The sequence below is a fragment of the Cataglyphis hispanica genome, chromosome 2, assembly GCF_021464435.1.
Source record: "Cataglyphis hispanica isolate Lineage 1 chromosome 2, ULB_Chis1_1.0, whole genome shotgun sequence".
Taxonomy (NCBI): Eukaryota; Metazoa; Arthropoda; class Insecta; order Hymenoptera; family Formicidae; genus Cataglyphis; species Cataglyphis hispanica.
In genome coordinates, this window is record NC_065955.1 from 10,820,481 (window position 1) to 10,841,727 (window position 21,247).

Genomic DNA, 21,247 nt, shown 5'->3' on the forward strand with positions numbered 1-21,247 from the left:
TTTAGACTAATAGCTTTTTTAATTAAAAGAAAATTGAATTTTTAAGATATGAAAGTTATAATGTTATAATGTTATAAAACTCATAATAACATAGATACGGTGATTGCCGTAATCTAATTTTATAACATTAAATGGTAATAAATATATTTGTTTTTCTTAAATGTATATTACGTGTGAATATGACAATAAAATGGCTAGGTAATAATGCGTAAAATGAGGCATGAATTCACAAATATGTCAAATGAGATAGTACACGACTAGTAACATGATCTAGATTTTGCAATTGCACGTAATTGATATTAGCATAATTCCAACAATAGCAGATATTATGTCGCATCAAGTAGAATTAATACTTTTAATTGCGAATAGTGTATATAGTGTATATGTTCACCAAAAGAACATTTAAAGTTATTAATAAATTTAATTGTCATCTCTGTTTCACTTTCTATAAGAAATTTGGAAAAAAGAATTTCTCATCAAATATTATTTTAATAGAAATTTATACAACACCTAAAATTCATTCTAACAATTATCATTAATAATTTCAAAAATAATTTCTTTTCTAATCCTTGTGGCGTCTTATTAAAACAAGAACGAAAAAGATTAATTCATTTTTTCATTTAATGAGGAGATTCATAAAATTTAGCAAATCATGCATTGTTTCTTGCCGATTAATGATCGCTGAATTTAAGGAACTAGCACGAAGTCCTCGAAGATTTCGGTCAAGCTCCTAATGACCCACTTTCAGCGGCGCATGCTCGATGTGCATCAGAGATGTTTACTCCAAAGGTGAAAATGTCGCAGCACATAGTCAGGCAGGCTGGCAGGTGATAATTTTTCACGAGCGGAATAAAGCTGAGGAAAAAAAAAAAGAAGTGCGCGAGACAATTCGGTCGTTTTACAGAAACGAGGTCGCGTATAACAGCAGTAACGAAGATTGATCAGCGATCAGACGTGTCGAAATCTTGAGGATAAACCTAATAAGGATGCAAATCATTAGAACAATTCAATCAAGTGCCATCGTGTGTCTTCTCGTAGTTTGTCATCGATACTCCTCCGCCATTACAAATGGTCGGCTTAAGAAACGTCCACGATCATCCTCGGAGTTTAAAAGCTCATCCGTTGCGGGATTCTTTCTGGCGGACTAAGATTCTGGTAGATATTTCCACGAAATCTGCAATTGCCTATTATCCGTGAAAATACAGATCATAGTTTGACGAAAATTATACACGCTTATAAATTTATTAATTAATTATATGTTGAAAAATTGCTATCAGGTCATCATACTTATCATACTAAATGCAATATTGAAAATTAGAAAATTAGATCATCTTGCTTTGTCGTGTGTAATTATTAAAAAAAATGTTTATCATTGTAAATAAATGATGAACAGATGCTTGTCATTTTTTTAATAAAATTCTCGATAGAGCATCTTTTTTTGTATAAATTTTTATTTCTTATTTAAAATAAGCACGAGATGTTCGAAATCAGCTGATCAAGATAGGGAAGAATTGACATACTTCTTGCGCTATTGCCGACTCCGAATCATTGTAGATGCACCTGATGTCATCTTGATCGAAGTCGAATAAATCGCGCGTCGTGTGACCCAAATAATATGACGCGCGCGCGTGCGCGCAACCCGCACCCCTCGAGAGGGTGTGTTTTCATCCCCGCGTCGCTTTCTCACACAGTTCGCGCGGAGAGTCTTCTCTTCTTTACTCTTTCTCTCGCCGTCGATCTTGTGGTAGCCGTCTTGCAGTGCGAGTTACGACGACAGCTGGTGCCGTGACACCTGCTGCAACATCGTGAGATCGATATCCGCTCGTTCCTGTATCTTATTTCGAAACGAACGCAAACGGACTCCGCGATCATGTCCTCGACGGAACGGCGCCCGTTGTAACTTTCATCGATACGACCCCTCCCCCGTTGTGTATTGTCATCCTGTGATGTAGCGGGAAGAGACAACGTCCTCGCGAGGTATCCGCAACGGCGTCCTTCGGTCTCCTTTTGACAAACTCGCCGAGATCTGCGAGTGTCGTGACTTTCGTGATCGTCCTTTCGAGGATTTTGTGCGATTTTACAGTGCTCGTGTAAAATATATTTCGATTTCTCTACTCTGGACGGAATAGACGCATGTCATAATTTGTGGATGACATGCGCGCGAAGTTTTGTGTTGAATATTTTCGGAGACCAACGAATGGTTTATAAATTCCTAAGAAATTTTAGAAGCTGTAAAAATTCTGATCAAAATTTTGGTCTACTGTTTTTTTTTTCTTTTTTTAATAAAGAAGCTAAAATTATCGCAATAATCGTATATATATTTTACAAAATTTATTAAAATTTATTTAAGACTATATCTCTAATTATAAACAATGCAAATATTTTGCTTATATAAACAAATAAAAAAGATTTACTTTTTTCATATTATAATATATGCTTCAAAGTTTTGCACGTTTTATTTTAAATAGTGCTGTTAAAGATTTGAAATATTTTTGTTTGCATGTATATGTTTTCATCCAACGCGTAGATAAAATACGAAACGCGTCAGGTGTCACTTGTCAAAATATTCCCACTATTCGTCATTTCTGGCTGGGGGTTAATGACCCGACAAACATATTATATATCAACAAGATATAGTCCCTCATGAAGCGTTAATATCGCGTTGATATGGTTTCTTTACGGCATAACGCTTCCATTTGTCGACCATTGTGTTTATTGAAACTTTTTTCACGTACGTGAGCACACATACGTGGTATCTACCTCAAAGAGATTTGAAAGCTGCAAAAGAGATTTTACGCGCGAAATAATAATAAATATAATAAAGTTAAATATAATAAATATATACGCTCGTACAAAAAAAAATTCTACATACGTCAAAAATTCCTATATACGTCATTTCATTAATCACTCGCAATTTTCTAAACTAATAACCGTGATAAAGCGCATTAAAAATTCGATTTTTTTAATGGTATTTATTATCAAAATATTTTCAAATATCACTCGGATAAATATAGTGTCAGCTGATCGATACAAACAATATCACGCTTTTACGTGAGACAAGTGTAACACGAATTTTATCTTATGCAGCAGACAAGTGGATAACGAAATACCGAGAAGAGGATTTTATTACACTTTGAAACATTATTTATAAATGAGGAACGAATACGAATGAAGAGCATCATGGCTATGTAAGATCATTTTTGACTGGGAATAATCATCCCCCCGAATACTTGTAAAAGCAATCAGAAACTTGCCACCAAAAGAAGCTTAATGAGCTGCTGCCCTTTTATGTGAGTATGTCACTTATTTATTTATTATTTCTTTATCTATACATGTCTGAATATTATAAATTATATAAGTATTATATAAGCATTATAAATGAAACTTTTCTGTTTATTATATCAATTTATAAAAACTATACCGTCCAAAAGTAATCAAATGTTATCAGATAAATTTTTATAATTTATAAAATTTAAATAGAATTTATAATTTAAAAAAAAAGCCGAGGAATAATTTCAAGAATGTAGTTTTTTATGTTATTAATAGTCTAGTCTAAAAAATATCGAATTTAGAAATTGTGGCATGCGATTCCCCAAACACACATATACATACACATATACATACTTGATTATAACTCCACAAGCATAGCACAAATATGCCGATCGCTGCACCTTTCGGGACGACTGCGCAGTAGAGAATTCTACGAGTCTACACGGTCGGGTAACACGCGTGTTTCTTTATGCCGTTCACGGTGTGTGTTGTCTATATCTCTCCCACGCTCTCCTCCGCGATTCAGCCTCGCAGTCTTTGACAGCAGCTGTCCTTCTCGCACCAGTCGACGTCACAGCATCGCGACTAATCTGCAGGGTCGTACTCGGCATCATTCTAAAAAAAATTCACCAATCTCTTCAAATTTTTATATATATATATATATATATATATATATATATATATTTTAAAGATTAAAAAATATTAAGTTTCTAATTATTATAATTATTGTAATTATTGCATGTGTAATTATTCGCTGTTAATACTCTGTCAGAATATGCATTCGGTATTTTCCTGTTATTAAGACGGACGTCTCGTTCTCGTCAATATGATTGTCAAATTTTTGACAGTTCATGATCCGAAAATTAAAAATAATTCAAAATCCTTTTGCTCCGATATTGAAAGACATTTAAAATAAACTATCATTAAATCGCAGCGTCAGAGATTATGTATGTATGTATGTATGTATATATGTATGTATGTACATATACATACTGAGAATTTCCGAAATCGAGAAGATCGCGGATGCTACGGTACTGCGTCAAATCAGCCGCGGGCGACGAACGTGCGCAGCTGTCTGTATGCGAACGTGAGTGAGTCCGCTGTGGTCCGCTGCGCTCCGCAGCTGATGCGGCTCACCGCGTCGTGCGTCGTGCCTCTCGTGTTGTGTGTTTCGTTTAAAATCTAGAATAAAATAAAACTGCAGCGAAAAAAATGCATCGAAATTCATCGATATTATTCTTAAGTTTTTTTTGCTCGCAATCTTGATATCGACGTCGTCTACGCGCGATAAGAGTTCCGGACGGGACTGCCGAAAGAAGGAAGAAAGGAAGGAAGTTTGGCACTGAGGATTTCTCGGAGTCGCGAGAGAACGCTAAACAAATAAATCCGCGGTGAGATACAGTGCGCGAGATCGCTCGCTGTCTCTCTTTCTCTCTCTCTCTCTCTCTCTTTCTCTGCGAGCATCTGGACAATGAGTCGTAAGGAGCGAAGGTAGACAAAGGGTCGCCGGACCGTTGAGCGTCCCGGCGCAGTTTATATTCGTTTATGCTGCACCCGTGACTCCGAGACACCGATTGCCATGCGACTGTCGAGCATACAAGACGCCCGGTCACGCTTATGACGAGAGTTTGCTCATCCGTAAGGTCAATCTGGGGTTGTTGTCTATCGCAATTTGACAACGACGTTGCATTTTCCTCCGCGAGTCTTGTCTCTCTCGCGTATATCCAGCGAGGGTGATCCGTGATGTTGGCGTGATGCGCTTTAGCCTCGGGATTCTTCAGGATTTCCACAGGGAAGATCCTTATAGAGCGAGTTATAATAGGGTACACTATATAAAGCGGATGCTTGGAGCGCATAGAGCGACGATCACAAAGTATAGCCATTATGGAGGCATTGCGTTTAGCTATACAGTGAGTGTCCTTTTTTGGCAGATGCACCCCGTGATAGTTTTTATTTTCCTATTATGTGAAAAAAGCGATTAATCGCGAATAGACAAGACAATCTGTATATGTAAAGCTATTTAAATGAATTTCTGTCTTTTGTCTCCAGCAAAAATGCTTTACAGAATTTTAGATACAACAAAAGAATACAATTTTTAAGTATATTATTTATCTTAATTAATCGTGAATTTTTTAATAACTCATATTTTTTACAAATGCATTCTGTGATAATTTTTCATTATGTAAAACGTGATATGCGTCAGAAATGAGTGTGGTAAAATCACTCTGTAAAATTTGTTAAAGGAATTTTAATTTGTTTCTCTTATCTTTAGACAAATACTTTAGATAACAAAGTAAAAGTAAGCTATTGTAAAGTAAATTATTTATTATGATAGTATAATTATATTTCTTTTTTTAAATTCTTTTCCTTTTTACACAAATTACTTTATATTTTATATATACTATATTATACACATACACACTACATTCTATTATATATAATATATATAATAAATATATATTTTATGTACTATATATATATTATATGTACTATTATATGTTTTACTAGACTGTATTAATATATATATTATGTATTATTATATATATATATATATATATATATATATATATATATATATATATACTATACTATGTATATTTATCAAATATTTAATATTTATTTTTTAAATATTTTAAATATTTTTAAATATATTATCTCTTGTGTTTATTTAAAATATTATTTCTCTTTATTACAGTGATTACATTACATTTTTTTCTTGCAGGACGCGGCTTGGGGAGAGGATGGTCAGCATGAGCTCCATGCTCGTAGAGACAGTCAGTATAAATTATGAAGATTTTAATGAGAGTTTTTTAACATGCGGCACCTGTCTCTGTGTTTACGATGGCAGTGAGCATACACCTAAATTATTACCATGTTCACACACGGTATGATTATATGTAAAATAGAATGTAATTTATACATGTACATAGCATATGTAATTTGTATTTATATATGTGATAATCTCATATCTGTTTATTGTAGGTATGTCTACATTGTTTAACAAGGATTGCTGCATCCCAAACACGAGAGACAGGAGCATTTAGATGTCCCATTTGTAGAGAATTAATAACAATTCCTCGCGGAGGGGTACCTGCACTGCCCCCGAGCTTTCTCGTAAATCAATTGTTGGACCTTATGTCTCGACAAAGACGAGAGGTATATTGAGTGGAACAAAATAAGTTCTTTCTTTTGAATAAAATCGCAATATTATTACATCTTATTCTCTATTACAGGTCATCCCAAAGTGTTCAGTTCATATAAATCAGGAATTATTATTTTGTGAAACATGTGATACAGTATTCTGTACAGTATGTACTAGTGGGACACACGCAGGAACGTCACCCGGATGTACAGAACACACAATCATCCCTTTTAGTATTGCAATAAAAAGGATGTCCGAAATATTGCTTTATAAAGCTAATGAGTGTATATCCAAGGTGAAAACTAGTTTCTTTCTTTTTAATCCTTTCATATTATATTTATATATAATATTAATAAAGCGCGATTTTATTACACTATATGCTCACTAAGTGTATGTGTAATTAATATCTAAATTATTACATTGAATATATAAAAAGATCATATTTATATTTGTAAAAGGATATCTCGCTTATTTTTCGCTATAACTCTCTAACAATATTCAATCTATCTTAAAATATAATTTTATAATAAACTATAACTATAATGAAATAATATTATCAAAATTATCATATATGCCATCGTGAGCAAGATGTTTACAAATTAACAAAGCAAAGGGATATTGTCATTATATTGTAACATGAAATGTGGTTTAACCATTATTGCATTAAGAGTTACATCTTTTAGTTAACACAGGCACAAGACTCTGTAAGCACGGAACTGCAGCGTTTGGAGGCCTCCAAAGAAAGATGTTTAAATGCTGTAGATACGGAATTCGCAGATATCATTGCGAAAATAGAGAAACGGCGAACGGAATTGCAAGCCACCGTAAACGCCGCTGCTCGTGACAAGAAGCATGTGCTCGAAGAACAGCATGCCCTCATCGAGGCGGAGAAAAGCAAAGTGGAGAGAGAATGCGAAGGATTACAGTATCAGGTAGAGGATGAAAACGTTATCATATAGTATCATCTCTCGCGTATCGTTTTACAGTAATGAGATTCAATTTTCGAAGGTCGAGGTCCGGAATATTACTCAACGTATTAATAGCCTATCAGATCAGCTCGACGCAGCGACCGCTCTTAGCGAACCCAAAGAAAATGCTTTCATCACGTTTGAGTTTAATCATAATGATGCTCTCTTTCAATTGGAGCAGGCACTAAGCAACTTAGGACGAGTACGTTCTAGCACAACATTGCCAGGTATTCTGAGAATTGATAATATAGTAAAGTATTCGCTTTAAAATATTCGTTCATTAAAACGCATTATTTCACGCTAATGCTATGTAAAACAATATAAAAATTAAAATTTTTGATCTGTTATTGTTACAATGTTAAAGATGAAGAGTCACGCAAAATTAATTTTCTATATTTATACATGTGTACATTAGGTTTATGTCGAGCTAGACTAAAAGACTTAGCGATAGCAAAATTACAAGCAACCGTCATAGTTGAAACGGTGGATTATCACGGCCATCCTCGAAATGTTGGTGGTGATCTTGTCAGTGCTGAGTTGACTCTCGCGGATAATATACATGCGGAAAATCAGAGTGCTATCGAGACGGAAGTAAAAGATCTGGAGAATGGAATCTATGAAATTTATTTTCGGCCACCGACCGCGAGTCGATACGTTATAAAGATATCTGTATTCGAACGACCCATAAAAGATTATCCGCTATTTTTCGATGCAACTGAACATAATGAAGCTATTAAGATATATGGAAGACGTGGTAATGGAAAAGATGAATTTCATCAGCCAGTCTCGGTCACAGTAGACGAAGAAGGAATGATCTATATTTTAGATACTGGAAATTCTCGTATTAAGGTATGTTTAAAATAATATACAAGAGATACGAATCTTATATAGCAAGATATTTTTATTAATTATTTAATTTTTATCATTTATTTAATTTTCCCAATTTCTGTATCGCTTTAGGTACTCAATTGTGAGTTGGAATTTCAAAGGCACATAAATAATGAAGGCTTAGAGGGCCGTAGTTGTACGGGAATAGATATTTCTCAACAAGGTCTCGTAGTTGTAAATTGGCGGACGCGAAAGATTACGGAAATGACTTCGTTAGGTGATACGATCCAATCCTTCTCGCATAACGCATTTCAAGTTAGTAGTTTCTATTACACGTTTCATCAATGAAAAAAAAAATAATACTTATTATTATAGTATAGTATAGTATATATTTAATAATACTTGTTAAGTACTTTTTAATTAATTGTTATCTTTTCATCTTTCAGGAACCTATAGACATTGCAGTGGATAAAAATTACGGTCACATACTTGTGGCTGACAACGGTCAAAGCTGTGTGTTCGTATTTGATTCAGATGGCAAAATACTATTCCAGGTTAATTTTTGTTTAAGTACATATACGAATAATTGCAACTGCGAATTGCCTCGGTCCTCATATAGTTATCACGAAACGTTAACAGGTCGGTAAGAGAGGCACGTTTAAACTAATCAGTTCTGTGACTGTCGGTCCTGCCGGTGAGATTCTAGTTGCCGACAGCAGAATTCAAGTATTTTCCGCGAAGGGAGATTTCTCCGAGGAAATATATTCCGAAGGCAAAGGTAAGTTTCAGTATCTGTTTGACAGTGATTTGTTTGTAACAGTACCATTTAACTGAAAGTTTTTCAAAGAATACAATATTATGGATATGAAAAATGGGGATATATATGTCAAAATAGGGGTATTTTAAAGCAATAAAACTAAAGACTATATGTGCTCGTTTTATGTGTACGACAGGAAAAGGTATCTATGGAGGAATAGCTGCGGATGCGGACGGTAAAATAGTTGGCACCCGTACAGACAAAGGTCGCAGTATAATACAAGTAATGAAGCTAGGTGGAGGTAATATTTTAACCGAAATTGACTCGCATAGCTCGAAATTGCGACGTCCGTCAGGCATAGCCGTATTACCGGATAATCACCTAGTGGTGGTGGACTTGGGCAATGATTGTATAAAAAAGTACAGATACTGGTAGAAAGTCGTCCATTTGAGTATCAAAATTCACAAACCGCGAGCGGAAAGAAAGTTACGAAAAGAGATACCAAATGTCAGTTAGAATTATTCATTCAGGTTTTTTTGTGAAACTTATAGCTATAACATTGTGTATTATGACAAAAAAGGTATGCCTATGTTTTCATAAAAAAATTTTATATATAAATAAATTACAGGATAAAACGCGTGTGACGCAAAATAATAATGTTGGAAAAGAAACATGTATTGCTATGCATAATATTTTATAATTTATATTTTGTCTTTATTTATAAAATTTAATTTTTTTTATATTTTATGTTACTTTCTCTCTTGTGTTTCCTGCGCAAATTCGGAAATACAAAGTTTTCACTGTACATAAAACAAAGTCAGTCGAAATGCTCAGTACTTATATATGTATATCTTTTATATTTTATTAAATTTTAAATCTTTGCGATTAATATTTGATTATTTGAGAATGCGTAACAATTCTGTTGTTACTGAGTAATCTAGATATATCCGCAGATGATGATCCTCTCTTAGTTTTGTTAAATTAAGCCTGAAAATTGTTGTTCTATATATTCTACATTCTTGTTCAAACATTTACATATGATTGCAATTGTAATTGAATGTACATTAAACATTAAATAAGAAGTAATATACACAAATAATAAATAGTCTAATAGAGACTATCTAAGATAATATTGCATTGAGACTTGGAGGCACACACACACAACAATTCATCTCTGATAAAATATATAAACCAATTAATTAATAAAAAAAAAACAGAATTGAAGAAATAGATCTCGTTTTATTCTTGGTAATTTTTTTTTTTATATGTTTACAATGTGACTGACTTAATACTTAAAAAATTTTCGACAATCTTAACAATTTTTAGACTTGATTTGTTTCAATAAGATCAGGTTCATTATCTACTGATGTATAATATTATTATATAGAAGTTACACACACATACACACTGCCGTTCCGTGTTATTTTATATCGTCAAAATTGAGAATACGGAGTTGTATCGTTATAAAAATTTTCACATTACATAAAATTAATCAGACATGTAAAGAACCTGTTTAAATGCCTTAATGTTGAGGTTGTAAAAATTTTCATTAAATAGCAAATATTTTCATTAATTAAAATCATAGACTTTTTTATTAAATTTGGAATCATATTTATTTTTTTTATATATTCCTTATTTATTATTACATTTAATTTATATTGTATTTCTTATATTACATATTTATTAACTTATGCTTCGTGATTTGCGTAAAAAAAACTAGTTTTTATTAATTTTGTTTTTTCTGATTTTCTTTTTGAAATTTTTTGTGCAGCACTATTTTACAGAATAACACACATAAGTTCCTTATCCTTTTAATAAACAAGAGACTTGGGTTACTCGCGCATCGGTACTACGTGAATTTTTTAACTCAATAAAGTAAATTATAATTAATCTAAGATAATTCTAGGCACACACAAATAATTAGAAATATATTAAGAATTGTATATATATTTTTTCAGTATTATCGTAAATTTTGATAGAATTGGTCATGGTTATTTATCTAGAGAGATAAAAGGTTTATTTATCTAGAGGTTTTCTAAACTTCATATAAAACACACATAATTATCTCCATAATGGCGCATGTTTCTGAAGGCCTACAAAATCATTTACCAGAATTGAATTATTCGCTGTTGGAAAGACGCTACATCCTAATTTTAGCAAGTTTTATCGCGCAAATAATTTCTTTCTTTGTTGGGAAAAATGTATTTATATATAATGTGTGCATTTTATTTAAATTAAGTCACTCAATATAAATCAGGAAGAGAACTGGAAAAAAATTCAAGTGACGAGATTTATTACGTCGCGCAATTTGCTTTTCTATCTAGAAATATTTAATGTCCGTCTGAAGATTATGGTTGTTGTATTTGCGTGAAATGTTATTATAATATGTATATCTACTTATTCTTTGATACTTATTTCTTGACCGAGAGTGATATAAACTTACACATATATATATACGCGGCTTATAATGTCTATTTCTGTAACCCCCGGAAAGAAATATTTTCTCACGTTATTACTTACTAACTTCATCTACATAATCAATTGTTAATATAATTGTAATCTTAATATTTATAATGCCACTTTTACATGACTTATGTAGTTGCATGTGCTAGACATATTTGTCAGCTATTAAAAGGGCAGATGCACTTGAAAATATTGAAATTTTTTTATTTTTTTTTAAAGTAGATGATTTCTTAAACATATTTTTTGAGTTATGTAAAATGATTTTTGGATTTTAAGTGTTTGAAGAAACATTTTACATATTTTACATATAAGAATGGCGCTGTGAAATTATATTTTTAAATATTTATATATTTTTTTCTTCAAAATCTCTTCAGAAATTAATAAGCTACGATTTAATTTTTTGATTTGAGAAAAAAACATGAGAAAGAAAATGAAAAAAAAAAAAGATTATTCTGATATGTTAATTCAAAGTTGAGAAAAGAAATAAAAATACATGATTTTATCATATTATTTTTGTTGCAGTTGCATTCATCCCTTTACTATATTGATGAGAAATGTTTTTGTTGTATTATACAAATCATTTTTTACAGCATGCACGTTTGTGAAGTACAAACAATTTAAATTGAATGCGATTGAAGGCTATTAAGTTTCGAAATTTATATCTTTACGGGGAATGCACGGAAATCTTTTAGCAAGCCTATTTTTTGGATTGTATCGCAGATACGACATTCCTTATGAACTGCTTTGCAGAGTGATCTACCATATAGGCTACGTTTAATATTTACTATTACATATATATTGCTTATATATGTACGAATACGATGAGTCACTGTAAAACATGCAATATCTATCACGTTAGTTCTTAGCGAAAAGCATAACAGTGCCTTTATTGAGAAGATGTCACAGTTTGTCTTATGATTGATTCATATAATACAATTTTTTTTGTGTCAAATCCGAATATTTAATTACATCTGCTTTATTTTTGAAAGCGCGACATCCGGATATTAAATTAAAAATCATACTTTCCGTATAATTATTCACGTATGAACGATGAATACAAATATACGCGAGCTAAATAAAAATGTAAATGAAAATAATTATTATCAATACGCAACAATAAAAAAAAGACAGGCATCGTTCCTATAAAGTGTAAATTGTTGTTGAAATTAAAATGTATGATGAGTTGCAACAGAGGTCTAGAATTAATTGAATCGCGATGTTTTGTCGCAATATTCTGTATCAGTTACGCAATAATATATATTCAGAAAATTCGCGTTTTATTTAACATCTCGAGTTTCATCGAAAACATATAACGCTCTTAAAACTTACATATTAATTGTAATGTGAAAGTGTGTGTTATTTTAAAGTCTGACCCCTAGAAGATAAGTTTTTGATTCATCAATGTCCTATTAATGCCTAAGTATCAAGTCGCTTGTAGGTGACATGTCATAAAACATATACAATAATTTTAATATTTGCGTCTTCTTTCTCTTTTCATATATGTACGGACTTTTCAGCAGCCAGCCATAAATACCACATATATAAATTCAGACTGATATATATATTTCTTGTTTGTATTTTTCTTGATATTGTTTAATCTAGTCATATGTCATCTGTAACTGTAACACTTATGTATTATGATTTAAAAAAAAAAGCTGTAACATAAAATATTGTAAATAAATGTATAAGCTTGATTCACTGAGATGTTTTAAATGATCATTTGAAAATATGTTAGATCCTCCTATAGCGTTAAAATCGAACTATATGAAAATTATATATTTCCCAAGTTTTTTTTATTTAGTCTTTTAAAATTTTTGATATATATATAGAGAGAGAGAAAGAGAGAGATCTCTTTGTTATTCTATTATATTTTATATATAAAATTAATGTATAGTTTATAAATTGTTACATGACATTAATATAAAATGTTACATGACATTAATATACTGTAGGTTTTGTATTTATTTTACATTATTCACACTCACAGGCATAAATTGTGTGTACAATAAAAAACACATTGCATAATCTTAGAAAAAAATTTTACCTTGTTCGGCGGTAATATCGTTACGTATTGAATTAAAAATATCTCGAATACTCTTGAGATTATCGTACCATCGCGCTGCGCCGTCTTGAGACGACTGTTCACTGTCCCGGAGCATCTCGGAGTCGTAGGCTCGTGGGGACGCCCGCGTAAGAGTTTCACGCCCTGAGTGTGCGCGAGAGAAAGAGGAAGAGAGAGATCTGTACGTGGGAGCGAGATGACGATAGGACGCTAGCTACCACACCGGCCTCGGTGCTGCACGATGTTACGGTGGTAGTGAATGGAACGCGGTGTGCCGCACGTCCTCGCGTAGTACGACGCTCCGCGAGCGTCGCGCGCCACCAATGGACGGTGAGTACGAGCGGTCACGTGACATGCGTGCCGAGCCAGCAGCAGAACATTGCAAATGACAAGACGCGTAGGGCATTGTGTCGTCGCGCCGCCGCTGCCGCTGCCGCCGTCGCCACCACCGCTGCCGTCGTCGTCGTCGTCGTTGTCGTGATCGTCGTCGTGGTCGTCGCACGAGAATTGTTCCGGTCGGTTTGCGTCGAACGAACAAGAGTCTCTAAACGGTGCTTGGCACGAGTACGCGTCCGTAAAAAGCGGCCCGTAAGTAGTCGGCAGTTGCGCGCGCGACTTGTCGAGCGGGGCTCTCTCTCCCGCGCCCTGAGAGAAAGAGCGGCGGCCGCCAAGGCAAGGAGGAAGCCGCGTCAGGTGCGCGTCCGCTACGCTACGTTTTCGCCGCGCGCGCGCGCGCGTGGTGGTGCGAGAATCTGGTGGACGCTCTGCTCGACGAGAGGAAGGATGTCGAGCTCGCAGCGTATGCGAAAGTCCTCGCCATGCTCGAAGCAGGGCCCGATGCGTGCCACCCTGCCCGTGAGCTCGCTGATGAGGCAGGGCCGGCAGAGCAGCAATCTACGCAAGAGCAACAGCAACAGTCCCACCGTCTCGCCGACGAACGCGGCCGTCTGGCGAGCGCGCATCTCGCCGGAGACATCGTCTTCCTCGGGACAGCGGAGTCCCGGGTCCCTGTCCTACAAAGGTATGTCGGCTTCCCCCCCCCCTCCCCCTCCTCTCTATTCTTCTCCTCCTCCTTCTCCCCCCCGCGGGCACGTTCTTTGTGCTCGTACGAGTTTTAATCGGGGAACGCGCGCGCGTGATCCTCGAGTATCCTGGGGAATCGTCATCGAGAATAAATGTCGGTTGATCGGTTTTAGTGATGATTCCACAGCGCAAAAGCCCGACCGGTACTGTAGTTTGTTTTAGGAGCATAAGATCAAGATGCTCTTGGGATTTTGTTAAGGGATAAATAAATCACGAAGTGTGTTTTGTCTAAAGTTTTAATATTTTTTAATAAACAAATTGTTTCCTCCATGAAGAAGTAAGGTGTCTTACATATCGTTCTAGACATTTGTCCAAGGTATGTACGCTGGATAGAAAGCTATATTGTATTTGCTGCGCAGATGTAAAATAGATATTCTATCTGACTTGGAGATATTTACTTCTCGCAGTGCTCTATATTATGTGTATTATTTGTCACGGTACTTTTTCTTTTTTTATTATTTCAATTGCAGAATAAAAAAGAATAAAAAAGAAAAGAAGATTAGTAAGTTGGGTTCATCTTGTTTGTTCTCTTAACATTAAAAACACTTTAACACTTGTTGTCTTAACATTAAAAAGAATTTTTTTATAAGAAATTTCTTTGTTATTTTTTAATTAAATTTATAGAACAAAGAAAAACAACTTCTTTTTAGCATAAACTATAATTGTTCCAAGTTTATTATAATCATTTAATAAACATTTTTCATCTTTATCAATTTTTAAATGTATTACTGCAATATACATTTATAATTTTATTTTTAAAAGTACTTCTTTTATAATTTGTTTTCCAGTTGACTAACTTACATTTATGCACACTCTAAAAGATTATTTTGAAAAATTTAATCTATTTTGCACTTTTCCACTTCTATATTTTTGTGCATACACATTACAACTACAGTAACTGAAGAGACATTTTTAGTTCAGTTACAGTATAGATTTATTATTTATACTTGCTTTTTTATTGTTTTGATTGTCAATTTTCAATCAATCCAGCAACCGAATATTGTTTTTTTAGTTCGGTCTGGTACATATATACTTTTCAATAATAATTGCATAACAAAATATCTTTATTTTATTGTCTTACTTAATTGAATATTATTGTTTACAGCCAAATCAAAAACACTGAGTGGTCGCTGTAGCGATAGCTTAAGTGGAAGCCAGAGTATTCGACGAACAGCATCACTGGACACTATCTATCTAAAAGGCCAATGGCCACGTGACTCTTATTATATGCATTCCAGTCTTCTGGTGGACAAATCTACTCAGGTGAGTACATTTTGTTTCTCTTTCTAGAAATATATACAAACATGTTAAATGAACGTTTATATCATATTAAATTTGTTTGATTGGTATCTTTTATTTTTATTGCATAGACGGAAGAATGTTCCAATGAACCAAGAAAAATGCATACTCGTCATCCTACAGAACAAACGGTCACTGATGAAAAATTGGAGAAGAATTATTTCAGGCATCGGTACGTGTGTCTTTGTATTATTTTGTTTTTCACGTTCTATGTTTATTGAAAAATTTATATTTATATGCCATATTTGTATATCTCACACATATATTATTATTACAGATTACAACGTACAAATAAAGAAGGTACTAGCAGTAGAGAGCGAACAGCGGCATTTGGACTGATAATGCCGGGTGGTCCACCACCTGCGCTGCCTGGAGATCATTCAGTACTTTTACCCAGTATTGCTTCGCAGACATCTATGCGTGAGTGACTACTCGGAAGCTCTTTTTGTTCTATTCTATTGAAATTATTAATTAAATATCATTATCCTTATCTTTACAGACAATCAATTTAGCTTGAGTACAAAAGCAAGTCCCATGAATATCCCAGTGAAACCAATGAGGCCTCCGATGCGTTCGTCTATCGAAGGGCTCAATCAAGAAATCGAAGGACTCGTGCTCAAAAGTACAGCCAACAATAGCGACGCAGATCATCCAATAGAGGACAAGGTAGTACAAAAAGTTAACAATTAATTTATATATTCCGATATTTTAACAAAATAAAACGAAAGATTAATTTGTAACTTATGCATACAAATTGTTTGGAAAAAGAGTAAAGATATGCTATAACTTATATTTTATCTTGAAAGATATTTTCTTTCAGAATAAATATGTACATTTGTTATTTAAATATTTTTTATCTCAAATACTTGCATCTGTATCTAGATATTGATATTGAGAATATATATCATTAATTGCCACTAAATATTTTGTAAGAAAAATTTCAAAATATGTCGTTTTTATTTATGTGTGTTCTTTTTTTACACGATCGTTTCATATAATAATAATTATATGAGATTTCAATGAGTACCGAATTTATTTATTACTTTTCTAGTATGCACGATATCGTGAGCAAATCACACCAGAAGGACATCGCGCTCCTTTAGCAGATCTATTGCGAGCTACTCGGAGTGTCAACACGCAAACACCGGCTACTGACCTTCCTTCCAGTTCTTATTCTTCAGGTAAGTCGTGTAACGGCATCTTTATATGCTCAACTAATTTGTGGGTATGAATAAATTGTGGATGTTAAGAAAATTAAGACAACTATTACAAATTTGCAAAAGATTTGCAATTGAGAGTATGATAAACTCTTCCAAAGAAAACTGGGTAATAATCAAGATATTAATAAGAATTAAATTGCTTTATAAGATTATTTATTCTTCAAAAAAAATTTCATCAAATCAGCGTTATTAAAAATATAATCGGAAGTCATAATTTTATATAACAAAATAAAAATAAATTTAAATTATAAAAATTTTTTTTACAAGGATAGTTAAAAAGAAAATAATTATATTCTATAAAAAAAAAATTATTTTATATTAATTTATTTTTTATAATTCTCTTCCTGATTATGTCACTTGTATAATAATTATCAATCTATACACACACACATACACACTTGTATATTTTTTCTGAATTTCTTTTAATTACTTCTGGTTAATGTGAATATATTTAAGTATAAATAATATACACACTAACTAAAGGTGTGTGCCTGTTGAGACAGGCCCTCCATCTAGGAATTCTGAGTCTCCACTGATTCCTGGTGTTATGGATGCGTCCCGTCCACCTAGCGATCTCTTACAAGGTTGGCGCATATTTGTGGAAGATCTGATTTTTCCTTTTCATGGATCTCATTTTTTTGTTTTTGAATTCTCGATTTACCATTGTCGATATTATACTTTTAATGATAGATGAGTGATAGATAGTGAATCATTAAAAATTATCACTCTCAATAAATCTTAAAATATGAATTTTATAGAAAAATATTTCAGATAGAAGTTATTTTGGTTCTGAGAAAAACATCTATGTATGAACAGTACAGATAGAAGCGCTTTCAAATAAGAAAAAAAATATATAGTTTTGTTTAAAAAAAGATAGGCTTTAAAGTCTTTTTTCCATTTGGAATAAAATTGTGTTTACTATAGAGTATCTTTGTTGAGATCAATCAACTTTTATCTGAAATATTTTTCTATGAAATGAATATTTTAAGATTTATTAAGAAGGCTAACTTCTTTTAGTATGGTTTATTTTATATAAATATATATATATACACATAAATGGAAAAAAAGTTTATATTTCTAAAATTAAGTATATTCATTTAAAATGCATGATATTCAGCCTTAAAAGATCATTATCAAGATATAACACTTAATGTTGTAAGAATATCATTAAATCTTATTCAAACTTATTTACTTATTAAGATTTTTACATTCATATTATTATGATTGAATCTCAAGAGTTCAATTTTTTTTATTATTAATAATACATATATTAAATTATACCGTCTATAATAATTAAAATAATACATAAATTAGATATTTAACAAAATCCTGTATATATAGTGGAATTAGTTGCATGTTTTGCTATGATCTAAGAATGTTTTATGTATCACTTATTTATTCTTTATAATTAGATATTTCTCTCTTTCGTCACTAAAAATATTGCTATCAATGTATTAAAAAATATGCATATTAAGTATATGTATATTATATAAAAGCTCTAATAATGTTAGAAATGCATGATAACATCACAATTAAATATATATACCTTGCCTTAGAGAATATCGAATATTTATTTTATTTTATTTTTTTCAGCACCACAAGAGCAAGAATATTAATATAATATTTAACTATGTATATCATTTTCTCTCCATGTTTTTAATGCTATTAAATATAGCATGAAGATAATTTGTGTCTACACATTTATCTATTTTTATTGCAAAATAAATGTGTAATAATACTCCGTTTTACATAAGCTCACTGTTTACATATTGTTTACACGCAAGCATCTATTATTAAAATATTGAATGGCATGTGAAACTCTCGTTATATATTTGGATCATCAACATAAAAAGAACGATGTTTCATACGACGTTCTTATATGACACAACGCGACTTTAAAATTCTTCTTTAATTTATAGGTGGAAGCCGTGGTTCAACACCTGAACAAGACAGAGAAGGACGTCTCGGTACCTCTCCTCACATTAACAGGTTCCTGGCGAGAGAACCGCCCGATGGCTGTGAGAAAGTCAACCTCAAATTTGTGGAAGATGCAAGGTAATAGAGATCGCTCTCTACTATCATTTCTTAGGACTATCTGAACAGTCCCTTTTTCATGTTTTTATATGCAGGCGGCCCATGATTGATTTGAGCAAACTAGACTATTGCCCAAAGCCGTGCGTTCCAGCATTCCAGTTGAAACCCAGCTTGGGATCAGCGTTCCTGCCATTGCAACAGCCGGCCAGCCCGACAATGGTCGCCTCGAATGCATCACCTTCCGCGCATACGACACCGACCACACCTCCACCAAATCCATAGTCCCACTCTTTATCTTGCGATGTTACACTTATAAGCTCGATTAGTATATATATACATGCATATATATATATTTTTTTTTAACGACCTTGTGGGTAGAAAGTGATTTACTTCGACATAAAGGCATATATATCGACAAAGAAAAGTTACCGAACAAAAAAAAAGAAAAAGGACAGCCTGTTCCCAGTGCGCGCCGTGCGGACATCGTGCGGACATCATGGATTGTGTAATTAATAAAGTTGCGGAATTGCATCGATACAAAAAAAAAAAGAAAAAGTTTTTGGACGATATCCGAGCTCCGTTTATAATGTTTGAAACAATAATATATAAATACGAGGAACAATAATTTGTGATAACTAAAAGAAAAAAAAAAAAGAAAAAAAAAAACAAAAAAGATAAAGAAACGACAACGTTTAGGAATGAACATTGTGTTCTACAGGGAAAAAAGACTAATGAAATTGCGTATTCTAAATTTAGTGCTAAAATGTGCTAAACGACTTTAATTTTGTACACACGAATAAATATTCAAGATGACAAAAGAAGTATTAAATTTGATTGTTGGAACAAACAAAATTATATGGATACAAAGGAAAAAAAAAGCACGTGTGCACGATATATATGTATGCATGTATATATACATATATATGCATATGTATATATACATTGTTGCTCGTCTCTATGATGTTTTTATTAGAATCTTCATTGTTTAAAGTACAGTCGATTACATAGCGACAGAGATGTAAATCACCCTTGTTAGAATTTTGTATCGTTTTGTATTATTACTTGTATGCTAAAAATATTCTTAAACTATTATCATATGAAGAGTTAGGAAATGATGTATTCCTATGTGTTTTTGTTTTACAAAAATGGAGCTTTACAAGAACGATATTTTTGAGACGACATAGATATATACGATTGTTTATTATGAAAATTCAGTTGGATTTTGCAATTTATTAATTTTCTTGTGTATTTAATACAGATGTATTTCTCTCTATATATCTGTAACATAAATAAAGCGAATGACTTTAAATTTAGAATGCAAAATTGTGTTTGATAGTTTGAGATAATTCAAGCTTTATTCGAATTGATATCGTCTCATCGTTCTTCCATTCTGTTTTGCGACAATACCATAGGGCTACAATATTTTTGATTTATCTTATATATTATGTTAGATTACAATCTGAATATGTACAACCAACACACAACATGCAGTGACAGGTTGACGAATGCATGATGGAATGAATCCAATCACATAAGAAGGATATGTATTGAGTAGACAGAAATGCGAAAGAGATGAGTGATAATACTAAATATTGGTTAAAGTGACGACATGCGCTTTTGTCAGTGTGGTATCAGATGTGGCATAAAAACGGTTCCCTAATCTGGCACAGAAAATAGGTGTGCGTGTATGTTTTTTGTATAAATCTGCGTCTTATACAAAACGACAGTATGCAAGTATTGTAATATCAGAACTTTGATTAAACCATTCACGAATAACTTTAAAGAAGATTAAAAGCGACGGTAAAATCAATTTTGGAACGTTCGCTCTAACGCAGGCTAAATATCAATTTGTAAAAAATGAACACTTATGTTATATAAATTAGACAATTAGTAATTCAAGAGCTTTATTGTCGTTTCAATTTGGATCAAAGATTATATATTTTACAATGTTGAATTAATAAAGAGACTTAAAGAAAATTATAACATGAGCGCGGAGGGAAAGAAAAAAAATTGAGTTATTCGTGCGATGGATTAAATTATCGTTTACGCAGACATAGCCACTCGGAAAGAGTTCAAGTTTATTTTCTGCTTTCTAGTACGAAACATACGTTTTGCAAACAG

The 21,247-nt window shown here is 32.8% G+C and overlaps 2 protein-coding genes and 1 long non-coding RNA gene across 10 annotated transcripts; 2 read left to right on the forward strand and 1 right to left on the reverse strand.

The window, feature by feature from the left end:
* The first annotated feature begins 1,136 nt into the window (after positions 1 to 1,136).
* LOC126858869 (tripartite motif-containing protein 2-like) lies at positions 1,137 to 10,530 on the forward strand. Of its 7 annotated transcripts, none has more exons than XM_050609515.1 (12): positions 1,137 to 1,155; positions 3,088 to 3,290; positions 5,993 to 6,155; positions 6,253 to 6,426; positions 6,504 to 6,707; positions 7,096 to 7,344; positions 7,421 to 7,607; positions 7,796 to 8,229; positions 8,341 to 8,523; positions 8,655 to 8,762; positions 8,848 to 8,986; positions 9,162 to 10,527. In XM_050609515.1, the coding sequence occupies exons 2-12, from the start codon at positions 3,271 to 3,273 to the stop codon at positions 9,398 to 9,400; spliced, it is 2,100 nt and encodes a 699-aa protein (XP_050465472.1). In that variant the 5' UTR covers positions 1,137 to 1,155; positions 3,088 to 3,270; the 3' UTR covers positions 9,401 to 10,527. The 7 variants fall into 7 exon arrangements, with proteins under 7 accessions (XP_050465472.1, XP_050465470.1, XP_050465467.1 ...); XM_050609513.1 differs by lacking the exon at positions 1,137 to 1,155 and adding an exon at positions 1,675 to 1,805; XM_050609510.1 differs by lacking the exon at positions 1,137 to 1,155 and adding an exon at positions 1,835 to 1,977.
* On the reverse strand, positions 2,070 to 4,403 carry LOC126858871 (uncharacterized). The gene is made up of 3 exons (XR_007688725.1): positions 4,264 to 4,403; positions 3,625 to 3,885; positions 2,070 to 2,212 (listed from the first exon to the last, which is right to left on the reverse strand). It is a non-coding gene; the product is annotated as an uncharacterized LOC126858871 (long non-coding RNA).
* Positions 10,531 to 13,987: 3,457 nt separating the features above from the next.
* LOC126858870 (glucocorticoid-induced transcript 1 protein-like) lies at positions 13,988 to 19,809 on the forward strand. 2 transcript variants are annotated; one of them, XM_050609517.1, is made up of 9 exons: positions 13,988 to 14,511; positions 15,679 to 15,836; positions 15,944 to 16,044; positions 16,150 to 16,292; positions 16,372 to 16,538; positions 16,924 to 17,053; positions 17,596 to 17,676; positions 19,012 to 19,147; positions 19,222 to 19,809. In XM_050609517.1, exons 1-9 carry the CDS (start codon positions 14,274 to 14,276, stop codon positions 19,406 to 19,408), a joined length of 1,341 nt encoding a protein of 446 aa, XP_050465474.1. In that variant the 5' UTR covers positions 13,988 to 14,273; the 3' UTR covers positions 19,409 to 19,809. The 2 variants fall into 2 exon arrangements, with proteins under 2 accessions (XP_050465474.1, XP_050465475.1); XM_050609518.1 differs by lacking the exon at positions 17,596 to 17,676 and having other exon boundaries at positions 13,996 to 14,511.
* Positions 19,810 to 21,247: the final 1,438 nt, after the last annotated feature.